At 51.1% G+C, this 19,515-nt stretch overlaps 7 protein-coding genes across 7 annotated transcripts; 6 read left to right on the forward strand and 1 right to left on the reverse strand.

Moving 5' to 3' along the window:
* Positions 1 to 354: 354 nt before the first annotated feature.
* LTR84_009916 (uncharacterized protein) lies at positions 355 to 1,389 on the forward strand (the record flags this gene model as incomplete). Its single annotated transcript, XM_064853454.1, has 3 exons — positions 355 to 442; positions 506 to 1,015; positions 1,067 to 1,389. The coding sequence occupies 3 exons, from the start codon at positions 355 to 357 to the stop codon at positions 1,387 to 1,389; spliced, it is 921 nt and encodes a 306-aa protein (XP_064709853.1).
* Positions 1,390 to 2,378: 989 nt separating this feature from the next.
* Positions 2,379 to 3,959, forward strand: LTR84_009917 (uncharacterized protein; the record flags this gene model as incomplete). The annotated part of the gene is made up of 4 exons (XM_064853455.1): positions 2,379 to 2,438; positions 2,491 to 2,593; positions 2,656 to 2,854; positions 2,915 to 3,959. The coding sequence occupies 4 exons, from the start codon at positions 2,379 to 2,381 to the stop codon at positions 3,957 to 3,959; spliced, it is 1,407 nt and encodes a 468-aa protein (XP_064709854.1).
* A 1,869-nt stretch (positions 3,960 to 5,828) lies between these two features.
* LTR84_009918 (uncharacterized protein) lies at positions 5,829 to 7,649 on the forward strand (the record flags this gene model as incomplete). Its single annotated transcript, XM_064853456.1, has 1 exon — positions 5,829 to 7,649. One exon carries the CDS (start codon positions 5,829 to 5,831, stop codon positions 7,647 to 7,649), a length of 1,821 nt encoding a protein of 606 aa, XP_064709855.1.
* A 993-nt stretch (positions 7,650 to 8,642) lies between these two features.
* NTF2 (Nuclear transport factor 2) lies at positions 8,643 to 9,400 on the forward strand (the record flags this gene model as incomplete). The annotated part of the gene is made up of 7 exons (XM_064853457.1): positions 8,643 to 8,649; positions 8,741 to 8,758; positions 8,818 to 8,882; positions 8,935 to 9,006; positions 9,065 to 9,166; positions 9,236 to 9,329; positions 9,381 to 9,400. 7 exons carry the CDS (start codon positions 8,643 to 8,645, stop codon positions 9,398 to 9,400), a joined length of 378 nt encoding a protein of 125 aa, XP_064709856.1.
* A 1,550-nt stretch (positions 9,401 to 10,950) lies between these two features.
* Positions 10,951 to 11,672, forward strand: TVP18 (Golgi apparatus membrane protein tvp18; the record flags this gene model as incomplete). The annotated part of the gene is made up of 4 exons (XM_064853458.1): positions 10,951 to 10,987; positions 11,044 to 11,059; positions 11,097 to 11,318; positions 11,372 to 11,672. 4 exons carry the CDS (start codon positions 10,951 to 10,953, stop codon positions 11,670 to 11,672), a joined length of 576 nt encoding a protein of 191 aa, XP_064709857.1.
* Positions 11,673 to 13,107: 1,435 nt separating this feature from the next.
* On the forward strand, positions 13,108 to 17,826 carry LTR84_009921 (uncharacterized protein; the record flags this gene model as incomplete). The annotated part of the gene is made up of 1 exon (XM_064853459.1): positions 13,108 to 17,826. One exon carries the CDS (start codon positions 13,108 to 13,110, stop codon positions 17,824 to 17,826), a length of 4,719 nt encoding a protein of 1,572 aa, XP_064709858.1.
* A 512-nt stretch (positions 17,827 to 18,338) lies between these two features.
* On the reverse strand, positions 18,339 to 19,388 carry LTR84_009922 (uncharacterized protein; the record flags this gene model as incomplete). Its single annotated transcript, XM_064853460.1, has 1 exon — positions 18,339 to 19,388. One exon carries the CDS (start codon positions 19,386 to 19,388, stop codon positions 18,339 to 18,341), a length of 1,050 nt encoding a protein of 349 aa, XP_064709859.1.
* Positions 19,389 to 19,515: the final 127 nt, after the last annotated feature.

Below are 19,515 nucleotides of genomic sequence, written 5' to 3' on the forward strand. Positions count from 1 at the left end.
GAAAATCGACTTTGATAGTCGCAAACGATGACTTGATTAGCCAGCGCCGGAAAACGTCATTATCAGCGAATCATAGGATCAATTTTCACCCGTCGACACATGTAAGCATTTATTCCAAGAAGAGTATTGTTGACTACTTAGATAGTACTCACACCTGCTTACGAACCAAGCGGTAGATTGAAAGCATTCATCGTTCAATTCCATCCTTCGTCTTGAAGATCAGACTACCTCTTTACTCCTACCCATTGCTGATCTGAAGATCAACAGTGCTTTAGCTATCGGTCCTTTGATCTTTGATTGCCAACAGGATCCTTTTATTCTCGTCTCAAACTGTTGACTGCTCCTGAAGAAATCATGTCCACCAACGAAGTCTCCAAGATTGAGGCAGGCAACCTCTTCAATGTCAATGGCCTCGTCGCTGTCATTACCGGAGGCGGATCAGGTAAGTTGACGAGTCTTGGATCATCCTCTCTTTTGTCTGACTACTGATCACATGGTCCGATAGGACTCGGCAGAATGATGGCGCGAGCTTTGGCAGTCAATGGAGCGTCCAAGGTGTTTATCATTGGCCGCCGGGAGGACTCCCTCAAAGAGACGGCGAAGTCAGTGCCTGGTGATAACATTATCACCATCGTTGGTGATGTCACTTCGAAGGAGTCCTTAGTGAAAGCCGTCGAGGCCGTCAAAATTCATACCGACACGATCGATCTTCTTGTCGCCAATTCTGGGATCAGCGGGCCATCGGTCGCCACAGTCGATGCCAATCAACAACCACTCCCGTTTGAGCAGCTGGCAAAGAACATGTGGGCTCCAGACTTCGATGCGGTCACATCGACATTTGCTGTCAACCTTACTGGCGTCCACTTCACCGTCGCTGCATTCCTACCCCTCTTGCACGAGGCCAACAAGAAACGACCAACGCCGGCTGCAGACAACTTCCGACCGCGACCACAGATCATCACCACTGCTTCGGTCGGAGGCTACAATCGAAGGCCATTAGGGAATTACTCATATGGTACGAACCCTAGATCAAGATGACACATTCAATTACTGACCAAATCTGTAGGACCCAGCAAGAGTGGGGTTCTGCACTACACCAAACAACTCGCCACTTCGCTCGTCCCTTACGATATCAGGGCGAATGTGATAGCACCTGGACTATATCTTTCAGAGATGACCCAAGGACTGTATGCTGCGCAAGGGAAGGTCGAAACCCACAATATCGAAGGCACATTCGCCAAGGACTATATCCCAGCTACACGCAGCGGTGATGAACAGGACATGGCCGGGGTCATTCTATGGCTCACCTCACGAGCAGGTGCCTATATCAACGGCTGCGTCGCGGTCACAGATGGAGGTCGGCTTTCAGTCCTTCCCAATTCCTACTAAAGGGGCATCTAGTACTTTGGCATGGTTTTGCAGTCAAGCGTCACACAGCGATAGGTCCTAGATTCTAGATTCGATGAGGTTTCAAACCGGAGGAAATGGCTGCACTCAACTTTAAGAAGCATTAAGGGTTGCCCTGATTTGTAGTTCAATGCTCATGGAGGGTATAGCCTTGTATCAAGTAGCTTGGCGATGAGCAGGCGTCTCTCTGCAAGGCTGGCGGTTACCAGTGGCCTGATCTCGATGGCATAGGTCCGAGTAAGATTGACGCGTGAAAGGGGTTTGATTAGCATTCTCTGGTTGAGCACGGACGGAGCCTTGTCCGCCACAAATGACGAGCAAGCTGGAGAAGAAGTGGCTGACCAAGAAAGCTTTGCAGCGAAAAAGACCATCCGGCAACTTTCTCGACTTCTTCCACTGCCACCCCTGTTCGTTTTCATGCAGGAACCGAATCACACCGAATCGTCCCACTGGCAAGCCCCCCACGGAACAAAGACTCAATTGGCCGAATCTCATGTTTGCTGGCTCGTGCTAACCCCGTCAGGATCTCCAGGCCGTTTAGCTTCATGCCGTGCCCCCCCAGCGAAGTCGGCGAGACCCTGGACGTTCATCCCCGTTCAACAGATTTCATGGGCAATTTTTCGTGGGCAATGGTTTTCGTCACTGCGCTCTCAGCTTTTTTTCAAGGTTGATGGATATCACTCCTATTCGTCATAAGTACAAAGACTGTCCCTGTCACAAGGAAAAGAAATTCGTAGCAGAACCAAACTGTGCCTTCGCCACCAGACTTGCGTCCTCGTCCTTTGTAGGGTAGTTTTGGTTGCGACTCCACACAGATCGCCGCTTCCTCGACATCGTTTTCTCCCACCCCGCCTACACCGCCTTCCAACTCTTCTTCCCATTGATAAGGTCTTGAGATCTCCTTTTCTTCGATTGTTCCAATTCCCCAAGTAAACAATACCCACCTTCTCCCATACATCAGATCAACAGTCATGGCTACTCGACCCCAGAACATCGGCATCAAAGCCATTGAAATCTATTTCCCCAGCCAGGTATGCCCGGAATGCGCCAGATCAGGATCCTGCATGTACTCACAACATCTAGTGTGTTGACCAAGCCGATCTCGAAAAGTTCGATGGCGTCTCACAAGGCAAATACACCATCGGTCTGGGGCAGACTCGCATGTCTTTCTGCGACGATCGAGAGGGTGAGTTTGGGCCCTCTTTTTTGCCGTGCCTGCGACATGGTCTCATGCATGTGATCTCATAGATATCTACTCCATCGCCCTCACAACCCTCACCAGCCTCGTCTCGAAATACTCGATCGACCTGAAGAACATTGGACGATTGGAAGTGGGCACTGAGACCATGCTGGACAAGAGCAAGAGTGTGAAATCAGTCTTGATGCAACTCTTTGAAGAGTCTGGCAACTTCAACGTCGAGGGTGTTGACGCTTATAACGCATGCTAGTGAGTGTCTCCCTCCAAGAAAGCCATTCTGGATGGTCGATGTTCTAACAAGATTATCAGTGGTGGCACCAATGCCGTATTTAACTCCGTCAACTGGATTGAATCCTCCGCGTGGGACGGACGGGACGCCGTCGTTGTGGCAGGTGACATCGCCCTCTACAAGAAGGGCAACGCTCGCCCGACTGGTGGTGCAGGCTGCGTTGCAATGGTCATTGGCCCAGATGCCCCCATTGTCTTCGATGCGGGTCTCCGTGGCTCCTACATCACCCATGCCTATGACTTCTACAAGCCGGACTTGACAAGTGAATACCCCTATGTTGATGGACAATTCTCCTTGAGATGTTACACAGAGGCCGTTGATGCGTGCTACAAGGCATACAACGCCCGCGAACAGACCCTGAAGTCCCGAGCCAACGGCGCCGCGACTAATGGTCACGCCAATGGCAACGGTGTCCATGAGGAGGAGACGCAAAAAGCACCCCTCGACAGATTCGACTACATGGCATTCCATGCCCCAACATGCAAACTGGTGTCCAAGTCATATGCTCGATTGCTCTACAACGATTTCTTGCAAGATCCAACCCATCCTCAGTTCAAGGAAGTGGCTCCTGAGCTACGAGACATTGATTACCAGGCTTCTTTGACCGACAAGAATGTGGAAAAGACCTTCATGGCTCTGACGAAGAAGCGATTCAACGAGCGAGTACAGCCTGCTATCCAGGTTGCAACCATGTGTGGAAACATGTACTGTGGTAGCGTTTACGGCGGTCTTGTTGGCTTGATCAGCAATGTCGCGCCGAAACAACTGTATGGCAAGCGACTGGGTATCTTCAGTTACGGAAGTGGTTTGGCCAGCTCCATGTTCAGTCTCAAGGTGGTTGGTGATACCACTGAGATGGTGGAGAAGCTCAACTTGCAAGAACGATTAGACGCTCGCAGAGTCGTTGCACCCGAGGTCTATGACGAGATGTGCATGCTCCGAGAGAAGGCACATCTCAAGAAGGACTTCAAGCCAGCTGGTGAAGTCGACACCCTGGTGAGCGGAACCTACTACTTGACCAACGTTGATGACATGTACCGGAGGAAGTACGAGGTGAAGGCATAATCGATGTTGGGGATAATAGCGGGAGTTGTGTCATTCCTGCACCAGATGCTTCGTTTCACATTCCAGGCGTTACTTTTGGTTGGTCGCAATGCTAGAGAGCTCTTGATAGAACGCACAGTTGCATTTGCACAGGGTTTTGATGGGACAGCCGAGCACCGGCCAGGCGGGCCACGATGGCAACTCAACAGCTTGATGGATGTACATAGTTCTAGAGAAAGCTGAAGGTGCATTAATGGATCTGCAGAGATGAGCCAGTCTGCAGAATTGATTACCGTTCATTCGTAAGAAGAGAAGACCCCGGTGGCATGGTGGGTTTTCGTTCGAGGCGTCCCTATTCTCCGAGCCAATGCGACCGAAGGTTGTCGAATTCGAAGTCTGAAACAGGTTTGTATACGGACTAAGTACGGCTCGATCGAGACATTTATGACGATGTCGGATGCGCCTAATGCAACACTCGAGGCCATTCAGGCAGCAACTGACCAGTGAATGACCGGTTTCACATAACAGAACAGAAACCTGAAACATGATTCCAGGTCGAAGACCGTTGTGGCCAGTAGGACCAAGATGGCGGTGAAAGTTGCAAAGCAAGAATGACGTTCTAGAGGAAAAGCTGCATGCAAACGAGGAGGCTGGGGAAGAAATACTCCATTTATCGTGATGTTCTCGTGGAAGATGGCGTGGAATTCTCGTGTCGTGATAAAGCAGGAATATGCAGCTAGGCCCGAGTAACATGACTCACGCGTGACGTCGCATCAGGTTCGTGTTTGTCGGGTCGAGTTGGGTCGAGTTGGGTCGAGTTGGGTCGAGTTGGGTCGAGTTGGATCGAGTTGGATCGAGTTGGAGAAGGTGGAGGATTCCGGGTGTCTTGGGGCGTCGTGGGCGTCCTCCCGGAGGCAAATGGGGCAATCTTCCAGGTCGGAACACAGCCACCGTAGGCGGCAAACCCAGCTGCCAATCAGACTTCCCAGGAGCCCGACGAGTTGAATGAAACAGAATCCCAATTTGGGCCAGCCCTCTGCAGCGGCTATCTCATTCATCATTCCTCACTGCTGATCTCTGCATCGCGCCTCACCCGCCCAGTAGGCACGCGCATCAGCGCGCTCCCGCTGCTCAAACAACCGCTACCGCCCGTTGAGCCTCACAATCTCGAAATAAGTCAAGCAAGCGCCGACACAGATTGCCTCGTGAGACATGGTGAAATGATTCCCTCAGAATTGTTACACCTATTCTGGCCACCTTGGAAACCCGAAGGAAGAATCTGGGAGGAATCTTCCACACCACCACCCCAAACCCCAGCCAGAAATAGCTGCAGTGGACATTTTGTTTCCACCTGAGAGTCTGGCGCGCGTCTTGTGGTTTGGATTCCACGGTTACTATTCTTCTCCCACGCGACGCTTCACGGTAGGTAGACGCAACGCATCTCGGTACCTCAGCATCGGATCTATCGTCAGGCTTGTCTCCGACGTGTTTGTTTCCCAACCCACTGACTTTTGTCGTGTTGCTCCACGTTTCATCTTCGTTATGACCTGCATGGTCCTGTTGGTCGGGCATGATGCTGCCCACCGGTTCGGTCGCATATCATGATCGCATTTATACCTGGCTTCCTCCTCCTTCGACATCTCTCAGCCTTTCATTCTCTCCAGTTGCAAACATCGATAGTCTCTCTATCAATCATTGGCATTTTTCTATTTCCTTTGCTCTTCTACTTTCTTTTGTTAGTTAGACCTTGGTTTATCCAGTCGAGAAGCAGGCCTTCTCGTTGACCTTGGCCATAGACAGCTGCTCGATACCTCACAGCCAAAAGTTCTGCCATGTGAGTACTGTTGGCCTTGCTGCCTGGCTTGCGAATATTGACAATTCGTTCCCAGAATGTCGTTGGCACCATACTATTATAGACCTTTGACCCCTCCAGAGGGTGGTGTTGCTGCTGGTCGGCACGGTCATGCTCGGAATCTGTCAAGCTCGTCCTACTGCACAGTTGACACTTCCCCCGAGTCAGTAATCACTGTTAATTCAACCCCAAATCGATCTCCAGTTCTTCGTCAGCATGGCCCAACGTTGCTGCCGAAGATCAGGACCCAGGATTCCAGCACGGATCCTCGACTGGCACATCGCCCAGCACCCCACAAGCGAACATTTTCAACAAACCAAGTCAAGTATGGTCGACCCCCGATGCATCGCAGTGCTACTGAGCCTGCCGAGTGTATACCCTTGATCTCCCCAGTGTCGAATGCTCCATATTCTCGGTCCAACTCCCTCATTCCATCACCAACTTTCTCCAAGGCTCAGTTGCAGGTTCCAACCAAGAGTCATTCTCGCTCAACATCTGCCTCGAGTATCGACAGCAGTGTCCTCAACCGTTTCGGCTATCCCACCTATCGACAAATGCCAGTCTACGTTTCACAGGCTCAACATACCCCTTCGCCTGACCTGTTTGCCACCACCTACATGCCATACACCAACATGCCAATGCTCGACCCTCCAATCATCAACCTAGAGGGTACATTCGATATGCCAATCGACCTAGATTCGATATCTCGCCCGTCATCCATGAGCCCCCCGCCCATGATTGCTCCCCTATCAACAACTAGCATGCTCAGCTATTTGACCCAACCTACCCAGCCAGTCAATCTGGTCCGACATCTGACCTTTCAGACTGGTCGTGGCATGACCAACCATTTCTGGTGGGATGTCCGTAACGTACGCAACTGGAAAACCTTCTCGCTAGCCACCATGTCGACCATTCCAGATCTTCTCACCTTGCTGAACTTCCAACATGACACAGCTTGTCTTCCTCTGATTAATCCAAATACCTCGACAGTGACACCCAGCTCCGAGGTCGACCTTGCCAACCTAATTTCCAAGATCTACTTCCCCAAAGTCAACGCTGCGACCAGACTCTCACTCGGAAACAATGCCATTTCATTGTATCCAGCCCCGACACCCACCGGGTCAGGAGTAAGCTCAAACGCGTCCAACATTCCGACCTTCTTGGCCAACTACCCCAGTGACAACGATCGCACACTATCCGGATTGCCGCGTGGACGCGTCGTTGGAATCGTCCGATCATTCGACCGCTGGAACACAGGCATGTACCGTGAAGGACCTGCACGCAAAGTCGAATACCTACGCACGCTGGCTCATCTGCAGAAATGCATGCGTGACCACAGCTGCCGCTATGGATTTATCATCACCGAGATCGAGCTCGTCTGTGTTCGTGCCGGTTGCGACGACCGAGGCAACCCGTACTTCGGATTCCTGGAAGTCGCGGAAGCGGTCGAGACCAAGACCTTCACGCGCAGAGACGACCTCGCCACCGGTCGCGTCGAAGGCGAAGTCTCCATGACCGTGACACTGGCTCTCTACTATCTCCTCATGCTGGCCAAGTCAACCCCGCTGCCCGGCCAACCTGCAAGCTTCATGGACGTGGGGGGAGCAGGTGCCCTGTCGAGATCCCGAGTCTGGGATGGAAGCAGTGGCACCGGACTCAATCCCATCAGCATCGACGATGACGACGATGTCGAGGAATTGGGTAAGGATGGCAAGGACAAGTGGATCCCCGAGCCGCAAATGGGCGAGAAGCGTGAGGCGAGGACCGTTCGCGGCTGGGTGTGGCCCAGTGATCCGTGGCATAAGCGTGAAGGTGAACGGGGCGAGCGAGGAGGTGCTGGACGCGGTGGTAGGCGGTGATCACGCTTCTTGATGATGATGAGACGATGATGAAGAAGACCACGCATCCTTTTTAACCGACGATTTAGCACGGTTTTATTGCATGTTTTGGGCTATCAAAATCAAAGGTGAATGCCATCCAGGTGATGTGCTTCATTGGGCATCTTTAAAAGAACTAGTTTTACACGGAAAAAGACAGCAGAGCTGGTTAATTAATAAGAACTCATAGCATTTGAACAGATTTAAATGAAACCCAATATTTTCGGGAAAAGCAACGATCTTCGGTCATGTTATATTGTCAATCTAGTCCCATCTCGTACCTATGACGTGGAAAGCAAAGTCAGCCATTTGTTAAGAAGTATCATGATGATTGTGCGCAAATGAGAGACATGGGGGTTTGTGTGGCTTCGGCTTTCTCAGACTGTTGAGTTTGACATAATTTTTATACTCAGCGACGGAGGAGTTTGACGGCTCCAGTGTCCCGTCTCATCAGTTATCGTTTGAAGTTGGAGCATCATTGAAAGCTTTTTTGGGTGGTGAAAGGTGGTGGGAAGGAGATCGTGGATGGGGAGGAGGAACTTACCTGCTGTGTCGTTCATTCGATAGCGATAGCGTTGGTTGCGAGAGTCGAGCTTGTCACTCGTCCTTTGCAAGTACCAAAGGTCGGGTGTTTGAGAAGTAAGGTGTTTGACAGGTGCTTTGATTTCTTGAAAATCAAGTTGGGAGATTCGGACTTGGCATCGTCTAAGCACGTGATCTTATAGTTGGGCCCCTTGAGCCTTGCTCCTGGTGCCAGCGATGAGGCTCTCCCTCACCATTTAGGCAGTCACCACTCCTGCGGGATGCAAGTCGTAGCGCGGTCACACAACCCCCCACCAAACAGCAGAGTGAACATCTGCCCAACTCAGGCTGGTGAAACACAACAACTACCACAATCTTTCTTCACCCGCTCTTCTCTCTTCGTCGCGACGTTATTCTCACACTCACATCACTGTTGTTCGATCGTCATTCACAATGGGAGGTAAGTTGGACAGTGCACCATCTCCGGCGCAGACTGAACACCAGTGAAGCGTCCTGGTATCTGAGGCTAACAATTGTGTGCGCAACGACAGACTTCCAGACCATTGCTCGTATGCTAGTCCCTGCCATGACCGCAGCTGACCCTTTACCGTTTTCTAACATACCTCAGAACAATTCGTTGATTTCTACTACAAGACTTTCGATACCGACCGCGCACAATTAGCCGCTCTTTACGTATGCCTCTCAACTTCCTGCGAGGCAGCAGTGGACTGATATGGAAATGCAGAAAGATTCCTCCATGCTCACCTTTGAGAAGGAACCATTCCAAGGCACCCCCGTGATCCTGGAGAAGCTCACCGTAAGCCACATCTCGCCGGACGAGAATTGCAGACCAGAGACGTCTAACAGTAACGCAGAACTTGCCATTCCAGAAAGTCCAGCATCGCGTGGACACGGTCGACGCCCAGCCTGCCAATGAACAAGGGGCCATCTTGGTCTTGGTCACTGGAGCATTGATGGTAAGTGAAAAATGACAACAGTGTGCATGAGGTTGTGGTGGTCAAGGCACTGACTGAAGAATGTAACAGGTCGATGACCAGCCACAGCCAATGAGTTATGTGCAGACCTTCCAGCTCGTACAAGCAGAAGGCAGCTTTTTCGTCCAGAACGATGTCTTCAGATGTATGACACAATCAGACTTGATGATATGGATCCGACTGACATTTGCCATAGTGGTCTACCCAGCTCAGTGATCGTTGCATGTCACCGACGCAGAGTTCGGCTTTTTGTTTCCCGGGCTGCTCAATTGATGATGATGCCACAGCCAGGGTGGACAATTGCATAGCAGAAGGCGTACGATTTTGGTGGTAGGAACCAGGAGCCGCACAAGGCTGCACCATTCGCCATAGACACACAGAGATGAGTGTCAGCTAGTGAGAAAATCAATGAGCAAAGTACCTGGTGTCTCATCGCCCGTTCCTCCTGCTTTGCTTAGTTGGTGACAAAGTTACATTGCTTAATCACCATGCTTGACTTGAGTTTGTTGTGTCTCTCTTACTGGCGAGGACCAGTTTTCTTACTCGCACATCTTCAACTTCACCTCCGGCACTGGCCTTGGATATAGAATTGTTGGTTCATTGCCCTTCATCCCTCATCTTCGCGCATTGCATTATGGTGTGTCAAACTAACAGCAGTCTCTTCTATCTCCAAACCAAGCATCATCTGAGACACTATGGATCCAGACCTCGCGGATCGAATTGGGCCAAGCCGCTGAGAAAATGGTCCGAGAGATGGTCAGTGTAGATCCGGCAGAGAGTGGCCTTCTCGACCTGGAGCGAGTCCACTATTATTACCGGTGTCAGTTAACTCCTACGCCTTTCTGGCTACGACGATCCTGATGCCTCTATTATTATCCATATATGCATATATCCGGGAGAGAATCACATTATCCAGCGGAACAGCTCGAAAAGTCTACTGATGGCCGAGAGATTGATCGTTATGGCATAATGCAGAAGTCGAGAGTCTTGCTTCATACTTGTTGATTCGGACAAAGATTTCATTGATGCTAGGTAACTTTGATGAACCCTGTGTTGGAGAGTCCGGTCCGGCTGAATTGTGCGGCTATGGAGAATCGATTAAGGCCAACTCGTTTGGGCATCAATGGATGTGTATACAGCTTCAGCCTGGGATGTGATGAGACAGGGAAAGAGACATGTGCAGGAAAAATAGACGCCTACAGTGATTACAGAGGTTACTCAACGCGTGTCAGATGATACCCGCCGCCATAGCTTGCGCTCTATCCGTACTACCTAGGGAGTTAAGGCTGCTCACTCCAGCACGTGGTCCGGCAGGTCCAATACCGGCGCCGGTATCCGTACTCGGTACAGTGATAAATAACAATGGCTGGCGTGGTGCCAGTGGAATCTGAGTCTGACGCGTTTTCCGAGCCGCCATTTAGTGGTCGAAGGTTGAACTAAACAAGCCCCGGCCACCTGCCAATGCTAAACTCAGGTGCCTGCCAAAACCACCGTTTCCTCCGCCAAACTGTCATCGACGACAACTTTTAATTAACCATCTCTCGACCCCTTTGTCTAGACACCCAACTCCCTCCCATTCCAAATTCACAACTAATTCAGCTCTTACTTCAACATCTTTCCATTCTACTCCAGTACTCTCATCCAGATTGCTAGCGCTCTCGTCCGACCTGACACTTCCAAGTTGGAATTCCTGACTGCCTGACTACCATCTGTCCTTCAATACCCAATACCTGGGACTTTCCGCTCGACGGTATAACGAAGCCACCATGTCGATCGCCGACGAGTTCAGGCAGCGCAATTTCAGTGAGTGCTTCTCCCAAATTCCCTCTCCATGAACATCAGAATTAACGCAGACGCAGGTATTTATGGCCAATGGTAAGCACAACCCTTCGTCTCAGATGACCGACCTCAGGTCATCACTTCTACGCAAGTGGGACGCCATCCATGCGCATCCTACTATCTGCCCGACCAATCCAAGGACCATACTCTCTGCATCAAGTTTACTCGGTTCTCAGTTCGCTGACAATGTCAACGTCAACAGGCTTGGAGTTCTCAGCATCATACTGGGTTTCGCCCTAGGCATTGCCAACCTCTTCCACGCCAGTTTACTTATTCTGTTTAGCATCATCCTACTGTACGTCTCCAGAAGCAGGGACCTTTGTTCTACAAGCTGATTTCAGGGCCCAGCGTTTCCTCCTTCGTCCTAATCTTCGTCGAAATCCCACTCCTTCTTCGAATTTGCCCTACGTCTTCCAAGTTCGATGCCTTTATCCGCCGCTTCACTACAAATTACATGAGGGCCGCAATATATGGTACCCTGTCATTGGTTCAGTGGCTCAGCATCATCATTGACGCCAGCAGCCTGATCGCCGCGGCTGTTGTACTCGCATTCGCCGGTGCTTGCTATGCTCTTGCAGGCTTCAAGCAGCAGGATTTCGTAGGAAGCAAGACTCTTGGAGGACAGGGAGTGGCGCAGATGATCGTCTGAGATCCCAAACGCTTTCAATGATATGACTATTGCCTATCGCAGATGCAACATAACCTCGGATCTCAAATTGAACCTTCTGGCTTGGGAGCAGTACCTCCCAAGGTCTTGCGGAAAAGCACATTTCAATCAAGGTGAAGGCGCCTGGATCTCAAAAGTACGCTGCGGTGTTTGAATGAGAAGACATAACTGGGAGTACCTCGACGGACGTTCAATGATTGAAAGGAAGTCAGGCGAAATGGTGTTTTCCTGAGGACGCGACGATAAGCATTGGATGCAGTCCAGAACTACCTGTAGTATTTCTGAAGGTCATATGGCGTATACCTAGCCATGGCGGCCGTTGTCCTACGCAGTGTATGCTCGATTATCTTGGAAGGCTATGGCTTTCTTATTATGATGGACTCAGCGTCCAACGAAAATGTATTCTAGCCTGGCGCTTACTTAGTCGCTTAAAAGAACGACACTTGCGTATTAATGGTGAAAGAAGAGTGATCAATCTTAGAAACGACCTCACGAGTCATCGGGTAAGCCCAAAGCGGGCTCCGATTGCAAGGTTGCTTATTGCAAATGATTCTCCTCCATGGCTGTGAACTCGGGTCGTGTAAGCAGCTGGACCTTTATCGCCACGTGTAATTATCTGGATGCAATCAAAGGCTAGATACAAGGCAGTCTATATGATGAGCCTTGAGGAAAGAATAAAGGGGTCGTCGATGCTATAGAATTCAAAATGATCGTGCAAACATGTGACAACGAGACGACAAAATTGATCACCGGTGTTTCTGAGTTGACCAAAGTCTTGCGGGTCCCTGGCTTCAAGCGATGGCTGACTATCGAGCTTTAAATGAACACGGGCACCGGTCAACACCTTCTGGGCACAGCGTGCAGAACCATCTCCCATGCCAAGGCCATGTCTGGCGACCGAGGGGCCAGAGAATTGGTTGAAACCGTGGCAATTGGGTGCAGTGCTGGTGCAGCGGTGCCTTGAAACCAACATGTTCCAACGAGACACGAGCGAGACTCGAGAGGAGCTTGCCAGCCTGGTTGAAGGGCAAATAATAATGAGTCGATGAGTGGTTTCAAGAGGCTGAGCCGCCACACCCAAAAGCCCAGTTTAGTTCACCACAGCCTCCCTGGCAGTCGAGTAAGCCCCCTCGCCCTTCCCTTCGGCTGCCTAGCCCTGCAATACGGGCCACTGCTATTTGCGGCTGAGATGTCGGGGTGAGCTGGGACTGGGAGCTGTTTATCCAGACCTCTGATCTTCAACCTTGGTTAGGCCTCCTTAGCCTCGACTGACCCTCCTGTGTCTTGTGCGACAACGACCTAATTAACTGATTTCAACACGTCGCAACAAATCCATCTCTCAAAATCAGGGGATACCATGGACTAACTAAGGCCCGACGCCAGACAACCATGTCACCAGAGACGCCTTGATCGAATTATGGAAAATAAAGAAACCCAACCTTTTCTCGACGTCCCAGTAACTGATGCAGAGAGGGCAAGGGCTCGCGCTGCTGACCAAGAACGTCAACTTTCATCTCAACATGCCAGCAATAACCCGCCAGAACCACGACAGATAGGAGGGCAACTTCAACCGCCAAATAATGGAGCCGTGCCACTACGCTTTCCATCCATTCATGCCGCCGCTTCATTAGCAAGCAATCAACCAACTCCGCAAAACTTCTCCCACAGGAATCCAAACGACGATCGACCGCGTACGAGTAGTTCAACCTGCCCGGTACATGGCCCTTCAGCGACAACCAATCCACCACCTCCACCACCTGTGCCACAAACTGTTAATCGACCGCAAAACCCAACCTGCCCCGTTCATGGCCAATCAGCAACTCGGAATCCGCCGCCTCCAAGGTTCGGAAATGGACAACATGTCTCAACTATCCACGAAGAGGACGAAGAAGATTCCCTACACTTGAGGGATGTAGGTTCACGCCAAACCAACGACGACGAGGGCCGGTTATTACCAAACGCAGGACCAGTACCGCCACTATGGACACCTCTATGGTTGAAGAAATGGTTTCTGGGCGTGTTTGCTCTGGTCTACACGTTGTTTCTTCTTGGTATGGTCCTTCTCTGGTACTATGATAAGAAGAACGATGGTTTCAAGGTCAAAGAAGGAACGAGTCATTATGCTTGGGCATATGCTCCCACCGTTGTCGTCGTCGTGATCCTAGCCACCTGGCGGCTGGTGGATCACAGTACCAAAATCAGTATGCCATTCCACGCTCTCCAGGGCGGCCCTGTCAAAGCTTCGGAAAGTCTCCTCCTCGACTACATCTCGAATTTCCAACTCGTGTCTTTACTAGGAGCCATCAAGAACTCACATATCGCGGTTATTGCTTCAATCAGCGGGTTTGTGTTATTAAAAGTGATTACCATTTTTTCCACAGGATTACTTGTCCTACTACCGACAGTTGTCACACAAACAGGTATAACGATCCAAGCACGAAATTTCAGCGCCGACTCTTTCGATCCGACCATTCCTTTCAATACTTCGACTTTTTCAAGCATCCCTGTATATTCATACTACGCAAGCGTGGTGCAGGGAATGCCATTTGATAATGGTGTGACATCCAACATTGCTTATAGCATAGTGACTGTCGAATCTGATTCACCAATTCCCGATGAAGCAACAATAGAGGGCGAAGTGGCCGCCTTTGTACCACTTTTAACTTGCAAGAAATTAGATGTGCAGGTTGACAGCCCAACTACTGTGGACGACTCCAATGCGGTAGACGCTTTAGCCACCTCACCAAATATCTCGCTGACTATCAAAGCGGGCGATGTCTGCCCAGGAGCATCCTCTCTTCAGGTTCCAGCCGATAACCCCTACACCGAAATTACCCCTGAGACTCAAACTCTGGGCACGTTGCAGCAGATCTTCTGCGGATCAGCCAATGTCACAGAACCAGATGCAAGTGGCCCGGCGGGTTTCTTGTTGACTGTGACGGATATCAGCTATAAGCAAAGCCTGTTCGACAATGCGACCGAGTTGGCAGGAGGCACCTTTACAATTGCAGACAATGTTTCAAGGACTCTGAACACGATCACCAACGTGTTTTGCAATGCGTCGTATACCATAACCCGCGTCAAGCTTACCAACAATACCCGGTTGATCGACAGCAGTCAGGCTGTCTCAATCCAGCCAGCCGGGAACACGCAGAATAGCACATTACCACGACTCTCCGATTGGAATGTCACCAATATATATGCACAGTCATCAATATCCGCAGAAGCATTATTTGGAGATGTGATCAATGATGATACCATTTCTGATTCAAGCGCAATGTTCCAACTCATGGCGTTGACGCAAGGCACGCAGGGTATCGATACCTTGCTAGATGCGGACAGATTGATGACAGCTGCTGCTCAGACATATAACGGCATATTATCACAATATGCACATCAGCTCTTGAGAGCTCCGGAAAGCAGTGACTTGGAAGACGGGACTGTCACTGTGAATCAACCAAGATTGCGAGTCAATGATGTTTCTGTTTGGACAATTGGCGCTCTCTGTGGCGTTCTCGCTCTGTTGTCCATCGCCCTGGTTTTTATTGCACCGAGAAGTGTTGTCCCTAGAAATCCAAGCTCAATAGCGGTCATCGCCATGCTACTTTCCAGAAGCGTAGAGTTGGACAGGTTGTTACGACGAGAAACCGTCCCGAGCTTAGAAAATCAGAAGTCTGCTCTATCTGGTTATGAATTCGGCACAGCAATTGCAACATCAGATGCTGGCCGGATCAGTTATCAGATCATCACCTCCGAGGGTGACCCTGATCCACCTATACGCGAAACAACGCATCTCAAATGGTGGTTACCAATCAGTGCCACCATCCCTTTCCTCGCCATCACTATCACAATCCCTTTGGCTCTTATCGCTGTTCTGGAAGTTTTGCAACGGTCCTCGGAGAAAAATGACGGCCTGTTCACAGTGGCGGATGACAAATGGACTGAAATATATAGTCATTACATTCCAGGGGTTGTGATGCTGATTGTTGCAGCATTAATCAATATGCTGGACTTCAACATCGCATTGTTCGCTCCCTGGGTCAATCTCGCCAAAGGCAATGCAGTCAGCAGAAGGTCCATCTTAAACCATCTATTGGGAAGAACACCACCACTAGCGTTCATGCAAGCGCTCAAGACACGAAACCTAAGTGCAATACTGAGCATACTGGCAGCGACGGCAGCAGCAATCCTGACCGTTGTCGCTTCTGGACTGTACACCGTCGAGCACTTTACTGTTGAAGGACCTGAAATAACGCTTCGCACAACGGATTCCTTCGCCCTCACTTGGACGGACAGTTTCACATCCGACAATGGAGCTGCCGCCATGATGGATCTTATCATGCATCAGAATCAGAAATTTCCCCAGTTTACTTACAAAGACCTGGCTTTCCCAAGCCTTTCCTTGGACAACTCACGCGTGTCTACCGACTCCCTCGCTACAGCGAGCGGAACCTACAGCCAGATGTTGGACGCCCATCGAGGCAATTTGAGGTGTGAGATATTGAGCGCTGATTCTTACGAGATAACAACCGAACAGGCCGGATCGGAGACTGCATATCCGGATGATATGGCTTTCGTAACTGCTACGGCTACGCTCCCTGACTCTTGTCGGCTGGGAGGTTCTACGGGCAACGAATCTGTCGTCGTGTATGAGAATGATTTTGTTCTCCTCCCGGATGGAGAGGCGACCTTTGCAGGAGCTCAGCTAGACCTTTTGTTTGGCGAAAACGCAAGTTTGTATGGAAATTTTGGTGAAGAACGAGGCCAATACATTTCGGACAATCCACCAGTCGGCTGTCCGAGTCTTGCGTTCACCTTTGGTCAATTCAAGTTGGGCAGCGATGACAAAGATCTAGTCACAACCATGATCTGCTACCAAGAGATCATGACAGTCAAAGCAAATGTTACCTTCAAGGCCAACAGTACCAGAATCGACACCGATCGCCCGCCCTTACCTCAAGGGGACACATATACCGTTGTTGACAATCCCGCCAGCAACGAGAGTGTGAAATCCTTCGATTTCCGGATTGAGAACAATCTGGCTCAAGAGATGACACTTTTCACAGGCAGCAACAGTACACCGGCAGCGGATCCTGCTAGCACCGCAACCCTCGACATATATTTCCAAGCCATCATCTATGGCCCAGACAAGGTGGATCCTGCCTCGTTGATCGGAGTTGAAAACCAATCTGTGTTCCAGAATACGGTCAATACCTTCTATGGGTTGTACATGGCGCAAGCCATCTCTGCCAACATGCGCCAGCACACTGAAACCAATAGCACTTCTCGGCTCATTCGTCGACAGAACTCCAATGCGCTTGCCACCTCACCAACCACAATCACCCACCCTCGCCTAGTTCAGCATAAGGAGAGCAAGATTTTACTCCAAGTTCTCTTAGGTCTTATGACCGCTTTGGCTGCAGCAGCATGGACAACCACGAAATTCCGTTACGTGCTACCTTGCAACCCTGCCTCGATCGCCGGAACAATGGCTCTCCTGGCTGGTAGCGACCTCTGCTACGCGACTGATGATGGTATTTGTGAGTGCTGCGGCAAGTCACGGCGGAGGAGCTTTGGAATTGATAATGACGGTCGCCCCGAGAGCATCCATGCTGGACCTGAAGATAATCTCTCTGATGAAGACAACGATCGACAGCAACAGATACCCGAGGGTGCCGAGTGGATGCGATCTGACCAATTCAAGAGCTTGTTTGGTGGGAAGAGATATAGTATGGGGTGGTGGCGTGAGCGACGAGGAATTGGTAAACGAAAGCGATTCGGCGTCGACATTGGCGAGCGTGCAGATGGAAATGATGATCAAGACTGGGAACTCGGTGACCGCCGACCTGATGGGGCCGGGTTTGAGAACTTCATGATGCGCAACCTAGGTGGCGGTGGAACTGGAGGTGGCCGCGATGGCAGCCGTGGTGAATACGCCAGTATTGGCAGCGCTCACGGTCGTCGACCAAGTGGCGTTGGTCTTCCCCCTGTTCAACAATCCTTGACGAGGGACGGTGATGTTGGATTTGAATCACCTCGACATGTCCGCGCTCCAAGTGGTGGCGGAGGAGGAACTCAACCAATTCCTGGCTCGGTAGCGCGAAGAGGAACCTCTATCATGGGTGGTGAAGCGTAGGCGTTTAACGAGGTGTCTGTCATGACCTGAGGCCGGTTGAAGAACTGTTTGGGATAGGTTTCCCTTTTTTTGCATTTTCCAAGCGTTGGGATATGTTTCAAACGCTTGCTATGGACCCACAATATCTTTCTTCTTCTTCTGGAAAACAAAACCAAAGCTTTTCTAGGGATATGTCTGGGTTGTTATATACCGAGCGATTGGAGCTGGTTAAGGCAAAGGGGGCATTGTTACACATATATACCAAGATTTTCTAGGAATTTGCATGGATGGTTTCTCTCAATTTCACCTACTCCTCCTGCTCCTTTTTCTCGTGGTCTTGCTTCTTCCTCTACTTCCGTCTTCACTGCAGGATGAGAATACGGCAAGCCAATGCTCAGCCCAGAGGAGAGAATAAGGAATATTATATTCCATTGACAACTTCCTTCAAGGGGGACAAAGTAGAAATGGTAGACAAATTTGAAACTCCAATCTGACACAGCACGCATGCTCCAACGTAAATAACCACCAGCACGTCAATAAGTTTGAGCAAGCCTCATGATCAGATAGTCACCACTATTGATCCCCTCGTACTTCTTCCCGGACTCCTCGTACGTCCCGGGCAATGCCTCGATATACTTGTCGAAGTTCGGATTGCAGAAGTAGGCGATACTGTACCTCGCGGGGATGAGGGCGTCGGGGTCATCTCGCTCGCCGTCGGCGAGAGGTTTGGGCGGCGGCTGGATGACGCGGTGGTTGGTGCTGCGGATGAGGTCGTTGCTCCAGCGCGAGAGCAGGTCGCCGGCGTTGACGACGATGGTGCCGGGGATCGGGGTGGCGCGCACCCAGGTGCCCTTGGGCGACTTGACCTCGAGGCCGCCGATGTCGTCCTGGAACAGCAGCGTGATGCTGCCGTAGTCGGAGTGCTCGCCGGCGCGCACCTGGTTCGGGTTCTTCTTCCACACGCTCTTCTTCACCGGCGGGTAGTGCAGCAGGCGCAGCGTGTTGTCGCCGTCGGACGTGAAGGCGTCGAAGAAGTGCTGGTCCAGGCCCATGCCGAGCGCGATGGCCCGCATCACGTTGACGTGCAGCTCCTTGAGCGTCAGGAAGAAGGTCTGCATGTGCGCCGTGAACGCCGCGCCCTCGTCGTCCAGCGCTTCCGGCCACCGGTTCGGCATCCCTGCGACGCCCTCGCGCCCGATCTCCATCGACTCCTTCAGGTCCGGGTTCGTGCCGCGCAGCTTGGCGATCTCGTCCGGGTCTTGCAGCTGCGTCACTTTTTCCCGGCCCGACGCCACGTACCCGCGGTTCGCGTCCGGCGTCGTCCAGCCCAGGGCGTCTTTCTGGGACTGGGGGCGCGCGAAGAACGATGCGGATTTGGAGAAGGCTTGCGATGTCTCTTCCTCAGGCACGCCGTGATTTTGTAGGTAGAGAAATCCGGAGGTCTTGAAGGCGTGCGAGATCTGCTTGGCCGTCGCTTGCTTGACGTCCGGAGAGCCGTGGAGGAAGAGTCCAAAATCGATCAGTGGCATCACCAGGTCGTCCTGCTCTACGCCCTTTAGGGCGGGTTCACCGATGGATCCCATTCTAGAGCAAGGCTGAAGCGAACCAGGGGCCTGTCGTGGCGTAATATGTGGTGGCCTTGTAGGGCTAGAGATTGCCGGTATGTCGAGGTCTGAGAAGACGTCGAAAAGCGTAGCTGAACTTACTCGT

The sequence above is a fragment of the Exophiala bonariae genome (assembly GCF_035927105.1).
Source record: "Exophiala bonariae strain CCFEE 5792 chromosome Unknown scaffold_4, whole genome shotgun sequence".
Classification (NCBI taxonomy): domain Eukaryota; kingdom Fungi; phylum Ascomycota; class Eurotiomycetes; order Chaetothyriales; family Herpotrichiellaceae; genus Exophiala; species Exophiala bonariae.